This window comes from Oncorhynchus gorbuscha, linkage group LG14, assembly GCF_021184085.1.
Source record: "Oncorhynchus gorbuscha isolate QuinsamMale2020 ecotype Even-year linkage group LG14, OgorEven_v1.0, whole genome shotgun sequence".
Classification (NCBI taxonomy): Eukaryota; Metazoa; Chordata; class Actinopteri; order Salmoniformes; family Salmonidae; genus Oncorhynchus; species Oncorhynchus gorbuscha.
In genome coordinates, this window is record NC_060186.1 from 52,337,168 (window position 1) to 52,349,787 (window position 12,620).

Genomic DNA, 12,620 nt, shown 5'->3' on the forward strand with positions numbered 1-12,620 from the left:
TTGCTTTGCTGCAGGAGGGACTGGTGCACTTCACAAAATAGATGGCATCATGAGGATAGAAAATTATGTGGATATATTGAAGCAACATCTCAAGACATCAGTCAGGAAGTTAAAGCGTGGTCACAAATGGGTCTTCAAAATGGACAATGACCCCAAGCAGACTTCCAAAGTTGAGGCAAAATGGCTTAAGGACAACAAAGTCAAGGTATTGGAGTGGCCATCACTAAGCCCTGACCTCAATCCTATAGAAAATGTGTGGGCAGAACTGAAAAAGCATGTGCGAGCAAGGAGGCCTACAAACCTGAGTCAGTTACACCAGCTCTGTCAGGAGGAATGGGCCAAAATTCACCCAACTTATTGTGGGAAGCTTGTGGAAGGCTACGCTAAACGTTTGACCCAAGTTAAAAAATGTAAAGGCAATGCTACCAAATACTAATTGATTGTAAGTAAACTAATGGCCCACTGTGATGAAATAAATAAATAAAAGCTGAAATAAATAATTATTTCTACTATTATTTGGACATTTCACATTCTTAAAATAAAGTGGTGATCCTAACTAACCTAAGACAGGGAATTTTTATTAGGATTAAATATCAGGAATTGTGAAAAACTGAGTTTAAATCTATTTGGCTAAAGTGTATGTAAGCTTCCGACTTCAACTGTAAGTATTCAGGCCCTTTGCTATGAGACTCGAAACTAAGCTCAGGTGAATCCTGTTTCCATTGAATGTCTTTGAAATGTGTCTACAACTTCATTGGAGTCCACTTGTGGTACATTCAATTGATTGGAGATGATTTGGAAAAGCACACATCTGTCTATATATGGTTCCACAATTGACAGTGCATGTCAGAGCAAAAACCAAGCCATGAGGTCGAAGGAATTGTTTGTTGAGCTCCAAGACAATATTCTGTCGATGCACATATCTGGGGAATGGTACCAAAAATTATCTGCAGCATTGAAGGTCCCCAAGAACACAATCGCCCCCATCATTCTTAAATGGATGGAGTGTGGAACCACCAAGACTCTTTCTGGAGATGGTTGCCCGGCCAAACTGAGCAATCGGGGGAGAAGGGTGGTCAGGGAGGTGACCAAGAACCCGTTGGTCACTCCGACATAGCTCTATAGTTCCTCTGGAGATGGGTGAACCTTCCAGAAGGACAACCATTTATGCAGCACTCCACCAATCAGGCCTTTATGGTAGATTGACAAGATGGAAGCCACTCCTCAGTAAAAGGCACGTAACAGCCCTCTTGGAGTTTGCCAAAAGGCTCCTAAAGACTCTCAGACCATGAGAAATAAGATTCTCTGAATCTTGACCTGAATGCCAAGCATCACGTGTGGAGGAAACCTGGCACCATCCCTACAGTGAAGCTTGGTGGTGGCAGCTTGGTGGTGGCATATACAGTAGCAGTCAAAAGTTTTGACACACCTATTGTAGAATAATAATTGTGAAGACATAAAAACTATGAAATTACACATATGGAATCATGTAGTAACCAGAAAAAGTGTTTAACAAATTATTCAAAGTAGCCACACTTTGCCTTGATGACAGCTTTGCACACTCTTGGTATTCTCTCAACCAGCTTAATCTGAAATGCTTTTCCTACAGTCTTGAAGGAGTTCCCACATATACTGAGCACTTGTTCACTCTGCAGTCCAACTCATCCCAAACCATCTTAATTGGTTTGAGGTCAGGTGATTGTGGAGGCCAGGCCATCTGATGTAGCATTCCATCACTCTCCTTCTTGGACAAATAGCCCTTACACAGCCTGAAGGTGTGTTGGGACATTGTCCTGTTGAAAAACAAATGATAGTCCCAATAAGCGCAAACCAGATGGGATGGCGTATCGCTTCAGAATGTTGTGGTAGCCATGCTGGTTTAGTGTGCCTTGAATTATGAATAAGTCACTGACAATTTCACTAGCAAAGCACCCCCACACCATCTCATTTCCTCCTCCATGCTTCATGGTGGGAAACACGCATGCGGAGATGATCTGTTCACCTACTTTGCGTCTCACAAAGACACGGCAGTTGGAACCAACAGTCTCAAATTTGGAATCATCAGACCAAAGGACAGATTTCCACTGGTCTAATGTCCATTGCTTGTGTTTCTTGGCCCAAGCAAGTCTCTTCTTCTTATTGGTGTCCTTTAGTAGTGGTGTCTTTGCATCAATTCGACCATGAAAGCCTGATTCATGCAGCCTCATCTGAACAGTTCATGTTGAGGTGTGTCTGTTGCTTGAGCTCTGTGAATCATTTATTCGGGATGCAATCTGAGGTGCAGATAACTCTAATGAACTTATCCTTTGCAGCAGAGGTAACTCTGGGTCTTCCTTTCCTGTGGCAGTCCTCATGAGAGCCAGTTTCATCATAGTGCTGGATGGTTTTTGCATCTGCACTTGAAGAAACTTTCGAAGTTCTTCAAATTTTCCGGATTGATTGACCTTCATGTCTTAACGTAATAATGGACTGTTGTTTCTCTTTGTCTACTTGAGCTGTTCTTGCCATAATATGGACTCTTTTACCAAATAGGGCTATCTTCTGTATACCTTTACCTTGTCACAACACTACTGATTGGCTCAAACACATTTCGAAGGAAATAAATTCCACAAAAGGGTGGCTACTTTGAAGAATCTCTAATATATATTTAGATTTGTTCAACACTTTTTTGGTTACTACATGATACCGTATGTGTTATTCCATTGTTTTGATGTCTTCACTGTTATTCTACAATGTATAAAAAATAGTCAAATAAAGAAAAACCCTTGAATGAGTAGGTGTGTCCAAACTTATGACTGGTACTGTATATTTTTTAAAGATAAGATTAAAATGGGTATGGTCTAATTGATTAAAAAACAACAACATGTACACTATATATACAAAAGTATGTGGACACCCTTTCAAATTAGTAGATTTTGCTATTTCAGTCACACCCATTCCTGACAGGTGTATAACATCTACCATACAGCCATGCAATCTCCATAGACAATCTTCAGACATTGGCTATAGAATGGCCTTACTGATGAGCTCAGTGACTTTCAACGTGGCACAATCATAGGATGACACCTTTCCAACAAGTCAGTTCGTCTCATTTTGGCCCTGCTAGAGCTGCCTTGTTCAATTGTAAGTGCTGTTATTGTGAAGTGAAAACATCTAGGAGCAACAATGGCTCAGCTTTGAAGTGGTAGGCCACACAAGCTCACAGAACGGGACCGCCGAGGGCTGAAGTGCATAACGAGTAAAAATGGTCTGTCCTTGTTTGCAACACTCACTACTGAGTTCCAAACTGCCTTTGGATGCAACATCAGCACAAGAACTGGTCGTAGAGAGCTTCATGGAATGGGTTTCCATGGCCGAGCAGCCGCACGCACACAAGCCTAAGATCACCATGAGCAAAGCCAAAGGCTGGAGTGGTGTAAAGTTCGCCGCCATTGGACTCTGGAGCAGTGGAAAAGCGTTCTCCGGAGTGATGAATCACGCTTCACAATCTGGCAGTCCGACGGACGAATCTGGATTTGGTGGATGCCAGGGGAACTCTACCTGCCCCAATGCATAGTGCCAATTGTAAAAGGAAATCTTAATGCTACAGCATACAATGACATTCTAGGTGATTCTGTGCTTCTAACTTTGTGGCAACAGTTTGGAGAACACCCTTTCCTGTATCAGCCTGACAATGCCCCCATGCTCAAAGCTAGGTCCATACAAAAATGGTTTGTCAAGATCGGTGTGAAAGAAATTGACTGGCCTGCACAGAGTCCTGACCTCAACCCCATCAAACACCTTTGGGATGAATTGGAACGCCGACTGCGAGCCAGGCCTAACTGCCCAACATCAGTGCCCGACCTCACTAACGCTCTTGTGGCGGAATGGAAGAAATTCCCGCAGCAATGTTTCAACAGCTAGTGGAAAGCGTGGAGTGTAGGCTGTTATAGCAGCAAAAGGGGGACCAACTCCATATTAATGCCAATTGTAATGAGATATTCAACAAGCAGCTGTCCACATACTTAGCAGCTGTCCACATACTTTTGGTTATATAGTGTATCTAAGTTTAGCTTTGTTAATGAATCAGAAAATCAATAGTAATTTCTGGCTGCTTGTCAACGTTAGCTAGCATATTGATCCTGCTTTTCAGTATACCCCTTTGGTGAAGTGATTGATCATGAGTCTGGATAATCAGATTAGTATAACAAGAATCACATCAGAGGCATTACAATTTTGAGACCAGTGTATAAATGTGCCCTTAAAGGGAAATAACATTTGATTCATAGGGACAAAAGATGTCATGAAGAATAGATAATGTGTGATTTATAATTCTCTATGTCAACAAGTGCTCAGTGTAAGCTCATGATCATAATTCCAGCCAGGTCCAGGGCTCAGAGAGTAAAGGTCAGACAGGATCACTGAAGCAGAGCTGACTGTTCTGTGCCAAAGCCAAGCTGTGAGTTCTAGACAAGTTAACCAAGGACGGTAGGTAGCCGAGTGGGCGGCAGGTAGCCTATCGATTAAGAGTGTTGGGCCAGTAACCGAAATGTCGCTGGTTTGAATGCCTGAGCTGACTCAGTGAAAACTCTGCCGATGTGCCCTTGAGCAAGGCCCTTAACCCTAATTTCTATGCTTAATCAACTTGGTCTCATAGACTAGACATAACATAGTAAATCTAAATCCAGGACACTCAAATTAGTATGATATGGTAACATAAAAAAGAGGTTACTAAAGGCAGAAACAAAAGGAGAATGGCTCGTGGTAATGGCTTAAGTGGAATTAGTGGAATGGTATCAAATATATCAAACACATAGCTTCCATGTGTTTGATGCCACTCCATTCTTAACTCTATTGCAGCCCAATGCTAGAAATGTGAAATAAGCAATAGGTTGTGTGCTCCATTATTGTGATCCTACGCAAAACACAGCCTTTATTTGAAGCGTTTGTAAAATCCCCTATGGGAAAAATGAATGATGTATACTACTTCATCTGAAAACTCCTAAACTGTACTTGTTACATGGTTTATACTTCAAAGTGTTTAATGGCGTTAGTAAAACCACAGGAATTTAATTGTGTTTTTTCCCATTTATTGATTAAGCTTTGAGGTGAGTAGTGTGTTTGTGGTCTGAGTGTTGGCACAGCCCGGTTGCACATAGCCCAGTGCTTGTGTGGCAGAGTCACACATACTGTACCTTGGATTTGCTTTCAATCAAGATTATGTTAAGCCACCACAATCTCCTAAACAAATGCTCAGCCCAGCACAGCACAGCTCAGCACAGCACAGAGGTGTGTTCAGTACAGGCTGCATTCCAAAAGGTCACTTCTCATCTGAATACATGCAGCCCATACTGTACTCTGAGGAACAAGTCTGAGTGTGTGGAGGGGATTAGTTCTGCCCTGATTTTAACTGACCAACTGGGTTGCTTGGTATATGACAACGACGGTTGCCGCTCACTGCCTGTGAGAAGATACAGTAACAGGGAAACTATCCGAGGATCCACCAGTGTTGTTCACATGATTTGTCTACGGAGCCTTGACCTAAGAAGAAAACAATTGCAGAGCCAGATTGTGCAATAGCTCGCTACTTTATCCGAGCGGGACATTCCAGAAGCTTTGCTTCTCAGTTTTCACTATGAGATAGAAACAATGTTATCTTCAGCAGTACATATACAGTAGATGTCTAGTTACATGTCACACTTCATATACATTAATTGGTGCTTATTTTGAACAAGACAATCATTCTTTAAACTATGTCAAACAGCAATAGTGTTGAAATAGCGCACAATTCTCCAAACACAGTCAAAGAAGAATGTCTCTATGGCAGCTATAATAAATGATCCAACGTCACTCTAAAGTGCAATGATGCAATGTTCTGTTGGTGCCAAAGGTGGCATTTGATCAATACCCTATCAAGTGGTGCATGCTGACCTGTAAAGCCAAAGCTAATTTTAGAGCTACAAAGTAGAGACAGTTATGTTCCGTTGCCTGTGAATGACAGTTTCATGCAGGAATAACAGACAAATTTGAGTAAAGTAATTTTATTAAATCCATAAGTATAACTATTACATAAAAGAGCATACAACCAATTTTCCAAAAACAGTAGTATGGTCATTCACTAAAAATAACAAATATGAGGAATGGATTGAAACTAAACAAACCCTTCAAATATTGTCTTTGAGTTCTGTCAGAGGGAACAATCAAATTTACATCATAGATGAAAATCATATTACATAGATAACAGATTCATTCATCTTTACCTTTTTCACTCAAAATATGGACTGAAATCATTGGGCCAACTCCTTGAAATGACTGTGGTAAAAGAACAGCTTTCTGACTGGATGAAATCAAGACCAATCAAATGTATTTATAAAGCCCTTTTTTTAACATCCGTAGGTGTCACTAAGGGCTATACAGAAGCCCAGCCTAAAACACCAAACAGCAAGCAATGTAGACACACATTGTTCATCTGAATATCGCCACATGAAACCAAATCTCACCGGGATGCAGTTGTATACATTTCACATCTGTATTACTCTGGATTATCGACACGAGTGAAGAAACCTTTTTTTTCCTTTTAAGGTAGGAATTCAACCAGTAACTCTGCTGTAGTTACAGCACTATGCACCACGTGTGCCATCAAACCATCCGAAGGACATGACCAGGTTGAGAAAAGTGCTGTGAGATGAAGGGACAGATAACAGCAATAGCCAAGGTTGGAGACCTAAAGGGCACAAAAGGCACTAATTGTGGCGATTTCTGTTTAGTGTGATGCAGAAAAATAAGAGACTGCTATCCTGTAATACTGACTTTCAATGTGGGGCTGGTGGCAGCAATATATATATTTTACGGTGAAGCTGGAGGTAGAATATTCAGTACATAGCACATTGAGGCATAGGAGTTACCGAGGACATTTTCTTTTAACTCCCCATTTTGAAAGCTTTCTGTAGCTGACCTCCAGTCAGCCGCTGGTGTGTATATTGTCAAATGTCATTAATCACAGTCAAGAAAACACATGTCTAAAAAGATCAACCTCCTGTACTACAACACATTCATTATATTGTGTAACATCGAAGAAAAATAAAACCGACTAGGAGCATCTAGAAGAACATTGCACAGTATCATTCCTAAAACCCATTACAAATCAACCCAGGTGTGTCAATTATACTCTTTGGTTTGCGTACCACAAACACATGAATTGTGGACCAGTTAACTCAGCAAAAAGTCTGGATACAAAAGCAAAATTTTACTTCTCGACTAGACTTCCTAGCCTATATTATTTTGATGAGCGGTCTATGCAGCTAAATGTTGAGAGTGCAGACTTGGTGTCAGTTGGCTGTGGAACACCGTAATGGACACAACTGCCATACATGCATGTCCTAGTGGGGGTCAATATATGAATTCATGAGTACCCTGTATTGATTTGTTAAATGAAAACAATAGTTATGATGGTGATAACTGTACTTAAGTCAACAATCTAGTTTCATTGAAGAACTGTTACCTGAAAAGGTATGGAGTGCCACAGCACAATATGAAATTAAGCATACCATTGGGCTTCAAAGAAGCACATGTGTACTTACCCTGGTATAAAACCATTCCAGAAGTAAGCATTTCCAGCATTTTAATACTTTTTCACATTTCTACACTTTCCTCCAGCCTACGCCACTCAGACCACAAATCCATAACAGTCAACATTGCCACTACATGCCATCTAAAAGTTCATTTCCTTCCTCACTGATTGCAGGGACAGGAATCCCATCCCTTTTGTTTATTAAGACCTTCCCAGTCTCCGGATTTCAACCCTGTAAACATTGTGTTGACAGAGCTTGGAAGTACTCACAACAAATCATTACTCTACTGAAAAAGTCCATAGTTATAGGAGAAAAAAACATCCATAGTTATAGGAGAAAAAAACATCCATAGTTATAGGAGAAAAAAAACATCCATAGTTATAGGAGAAAAAAACACATAATTTATAATAAATAATGAACCTTTGTTTATATATTTGTATGAAGAAGTCTGCTGAAAAAGTACTATAAGCCAGCAATACAATGCATGGCACAGCTCTTTATTTAAAAAAAAAAGCATATTGCCTCAAATGTGTGGAGTCAAGCAAGCTCAACTCTTGAGTCTCTCAGATGGTGATGTGGAAAGAGTCTCCTAACCAGGAGTCCCTGCTAGTCCCATTTTTGGGAGATGTCGCCTCACTTCCCTCCGGTTGGTCAGTTGGTGTTGTGCTCGTCTCCTGGTAGTATTCATCATCTTCATCAAAGTAGCCATTCTCTATCCCGTGCCCGGCGCTGAGGTCATGGCAGCTGCCCTTGTACTCCTGGATTGACTCGTGAAGGGACCAGAGTTGACACAGCAAAGACATATCCTGCTGACGCAACCCCACCTGGAAAATACAAAATTCAACCAGAATTATTTTAAGCGCTCAAAAGGGTGTTTTATACTATACCTAAAACTTTAGAGATTAGACAAAAGAGCAGATGGTGCTTAATGCCTAGCCCTATATTGGACTAAAAAGAGCCTAACATTGCTTCTTCTCTACCCAACAACTAAAGAGTAAAGGTGCAGTCTATGCATCTAATGTTCTGTTTAAAGGGTGAATTGGCTCAGGAAGCCAACAACTCCATCGAAAAGGTGAATCAGTTGCCAATTGTAGATTGGTTCTTGAAACATAAATCCCTCTACTTCTATATTACATCTAAATAATTTCCCAAGTGCAAAACACACACACACACACACACTTACTGCTCACTTAACCGATTTTAACAGTTGCAGCAGACAGTATTTCAGTCATAACATGTGTATGGCTTCTGTCTTCTGCAGACAGCCAATTAGACGCGGATAGCTAATTTGAACAGGTAGTTAACTCTATTCAATCTGTTTTCGTAGACAAGTGCCGTAGCATAAAATATGGCCGTGTGGGAACCCTACCCCTATAAAGTTGTATCAATACAAAACATGTTGCATTATGTTTCGCCGACAATAGCTCCTTCATATTATAAATGAGAAAGTCCTTATGCTTCTAAAACCGTACTGCAGGTGATGCCAGTTAATGTTCAGACCGAGCGTCGCGGCTCCCACCCTACAGAAGATTGCTTCATCCAGTGAGTTGTGTAGTGTAATGGAACAGTCGTGATCAAGGGCTACTTCCTGCCTTCAGCTAGAAATATTTGGTTCTATCCATTCAATCAATATTTTATGGGATACAATATTCATCATAAGATAGGCCTACAGTGAGGCTGAACGTTCGATTTGTAAGCTTTCAAATAGCTACTCAAAGAAACATCTGTTCACAAATCAAAGTCACAAATGTAGTATAGACTGTAGGCTATCAAAGAAATCCAAACTGGCATCAAATCCTACAAGCAACAACGTATCGTGTTTCATCGTGTTCTTGCCACGGTTGAGTATTGGCTACAGTGTTGCAAATCTTATCACAGAAATTGGCAACTACTAGTGTCAAATTTCTGTTAAAATGTTTCAGCTGACTATAGATCTACGGTACTAATTAGACCACGAATTAATGAAGTCATTGAGTAATTTCATGATTGGTGAAATCATGAGAACAGCTGTTCTGACATTCTGCCTTGTAAAATGAGAAGGAAAACAACCCATCACAAATCACATCCCCTCCACTTACCATTTCTTTTCGGAGGAGTGCTAAAGCCGCATCAAGGTTGGCCGGTTTATTTGCAAGCAGATTGTCGGAATTATTTCGCCCACGACTAAGGTCGTCTTGGATCATGGTTTTCTTTGCATACATCCTTTCCATCTCTCTCCAAGACCCGCCGCTTGAATTCAGCAAGCCGCTTAGGCTCTTCGGCAGTGGTGGTAGCCCCTCAATGAAGGCCAGTGTTCCGCCCGCTGTGCCGTTCGCCGATTTACCGTTCATCGTTATACCTTTATCTTAAATTCAATACTTTAGTGGGAAGAAGTTTCAGTGGTTATAAAAACCACATTCGGTAAAGAAATTCCTCTCCGACGAGCACCATGCAACAGTAGAATTATTCGTTGACGCCAACAGCCGTAATCTCCTTTATGACTCTGGCTCGCACTTCCTGTCCCTTTAACACAGTTCGAGTTGGATTGGGCGTCACCCATGGTGACGGACAGGAAAGTGTGGTTGAATATTTACAACCTTCGACAGTAGTTTTTTTTGGGGGGGGGGTGAGACGCTCCTATCTAATTCATGCTGTTTATTGCTAAAGTGAGTCACAGCTCTACAGTGTGAGGATTTGATTTACTTCTAAGACAATTGGCTGGATTCACACAGATAGTCCCATTCTGATATTTGTTTTGTCACTAATTGGTATTTTGACCAATCAGATCAGCTCTGAAAAACAGCTGCTGTGAAAATATCTGATGTGATTGGGCAAAAGGCCCATTTGTGAAAAATGTGTAAACGCAACCAATAATGGGGAGGAACCACCAAATAACCATAATTTAATATTTTATCAAATGAAAGTTATCAAGCTTATTTTCTTGCAATTCTCCAATTGTGGGATACAAGTGCATTGATATAATGTTGTTTAGTATAATGGCACACTTCGCAAAGAAACAAACATGACATATGCTACACGAATAAGGCTGAGAATAGTTCAAAAGGCATTACTTAGGCTGAGGTCTTCATGACATGTGTCTGCAGAACAAAGGTTTTCCGTATGAAGGACAGATGGTGGGATTTCCAACCATGGTCCTGTTTCATTAACAGCCCCTCAACAAAGAGACAAAGCCCACCCAACAGAGGCACATGTGGCCTATACAAGGGCAGATGTCATTGAAGAAGCAAGGTCTCAACAAATTATGTATAATTGTAAATGTGAAAAACTAAATAAATCGATGTATTCCCTTAAAAAACATTTTATACTCTTTGAATTGGCAGTGTGTTAATACGAGTTGAAATGTACGCACAATGTGTTTTTGATGATAAACTGCACAGTTAAGACAAGGACACCCCATTAGGCCTTCCTAAGTGTTGGTGACTTTTGACTGCAGTACACTCAAGATGAACGGATTATGAATTTACCCCTGTGGACATGTGCTTTAAATACAGGCTAGAGGAAACAGGTACAACTTATCTTCGAGCTTATCATTTGTGTGTCTTCTCACTAACTTGTATTGTATGCTATTTTTCACAGTGCTAATCATATGGGATGTCCTCAGAATCTAGCAGGTCAGGATGAGCAGAAGTTGTGACATACAGTTGCCTACCTCATTGTTGTGCCTTGAACTCTACTGCCCTCCCTCTCTGCCCCTCTGCCATGACATATCTCACCCCACTGCCCCTGCATCATCCTTCCCTAAATAACAGGATTGTATTCCAGAATGAACCAGAAACCATTCAGGGAAAACCTTCCTTTGTACATGTAAGACCACAGACAAAAATAGTACTATTGGTATTATATTGCACAAGCAGCTTCTTTTCGGAAACTGTCATTGCTCTTTTGGCCCGGTCTAGTTAGGTCCCCATAAAATCTTCCTGTACTCTTTGAATGTGAATCAAAAGAAAATTCTCAACAATGCTCTATGCCCTTGGGAGGGCAGGAAATCTATTCAAACGTTTCTAAGCATGTAAGGGTATTGAAGTATGTGTCTGAGAATGTCATTTTTCAGTTAATTGAATTAGTATAGTTACAGTGGGGCAAAAAAGTATTTAGTCAGCCACCAAGTTGACTAAGTTCTCCCACTTAAAAAGATGAGGCCTGTAATTTTAATCATAGGTACACTTCAACTATGACAGACAAAATGAGGGGGAAAAAAATCCAGAAAAATCACATTATAGGATTTTTTATGAATTTATTTGCAAATTATGGTGTAAAATAAAGTATTTGGTCAATAACAAATCAAATCAAATTTATATAGCCCTTCGTACATCAGCTGATATCTCAAAGTGCTGTACAGAAACCCAGCCTAAAACCCCAAACAGCAAACAATGCAGGTGTAAAAGCACAGTGGCTAGGAAAAACTCCCTAGAAAGGCCAAAACCTAGGAAGAAACCTAGAGAGGAACCGGGCTATGTGGGGTGGCCAGTCCTCTTCTGGCTGTGCCGGGTAGAGATTGTAACAGAACATGACCAAGATGTTCAAATGTTCATAAATGACCAGCATGGTCAAATAATAATAAGGCAGAACAGTTCAAACTGGAGCAGCAGCACAGTCAGGTGGACTGGGGACAGCAAGGAGCCATCATGTCAGGTAATCCTGGGGCACGGTCCTAGGGCTCAGGTCCTCCGAGAGAGAGAAAGAAAGAGAGAATTAGAGAGAGCATATGTGGGGTGGCCAGTCCTCTTCTGGCTGTGCCGGGTGGAGATTATAACAGAACGTGGCCAAGATGTTCAAATGTTCATAAATGACCAGCATGGTTGAATAATAGTAAGGCAGAACAGTTGAAACTGGAGCAGGAGCATGGCCAGGTGGACTGGGGACAGCAAGGAGTCCTCATGTCAGGTAGTCCTGGGACATGGTCCTAGGGCCCAGGCCAGTTGAAACTGGAGCAGCAGCATGGCCAGGTGGACTGGGGACAGCAAGGAGTCATCATGTCAGGTAGTCCTGGGGCATGGTCCTAGGGCTCAGGTCCTCCGAGAGAGAGAAAGAAAGAAGGAGAGAATTAGAGAATGCACACTTAGATTCACA

General features: G+C 41.2%; 1 protein-coding gene across 1 annotated transcript; it reads right to left on the reverse strand.

Annotated features, from left to right (window-relative positions):
- Positions 1-6,004: 6,004 nt before the first annotated feature.
- LOC123995671 (protein FAM89A-like) lies at positions 6,005-10,216 on the reverse strand. The gene is made up of 2 exons (XM_046299330.1): positions 9,629-10,216; positions 6,005-8,374 (listed from the first exon to the last, which is right to left on the reverse strand). Exons 1-2 carry the CDS (start codon positions 9,878-9,880, stop codon positions 8,114-8,116), a joined length of 513 nt encoding a protein of 170 aa, XP_046155286.1. The 5' UTR covers positions 9,881-10,216; the 3' UTR covers positions 6,005-8,113.
- Positions 10,217-12,620: the final 2,404 nt, after the last annotated feature.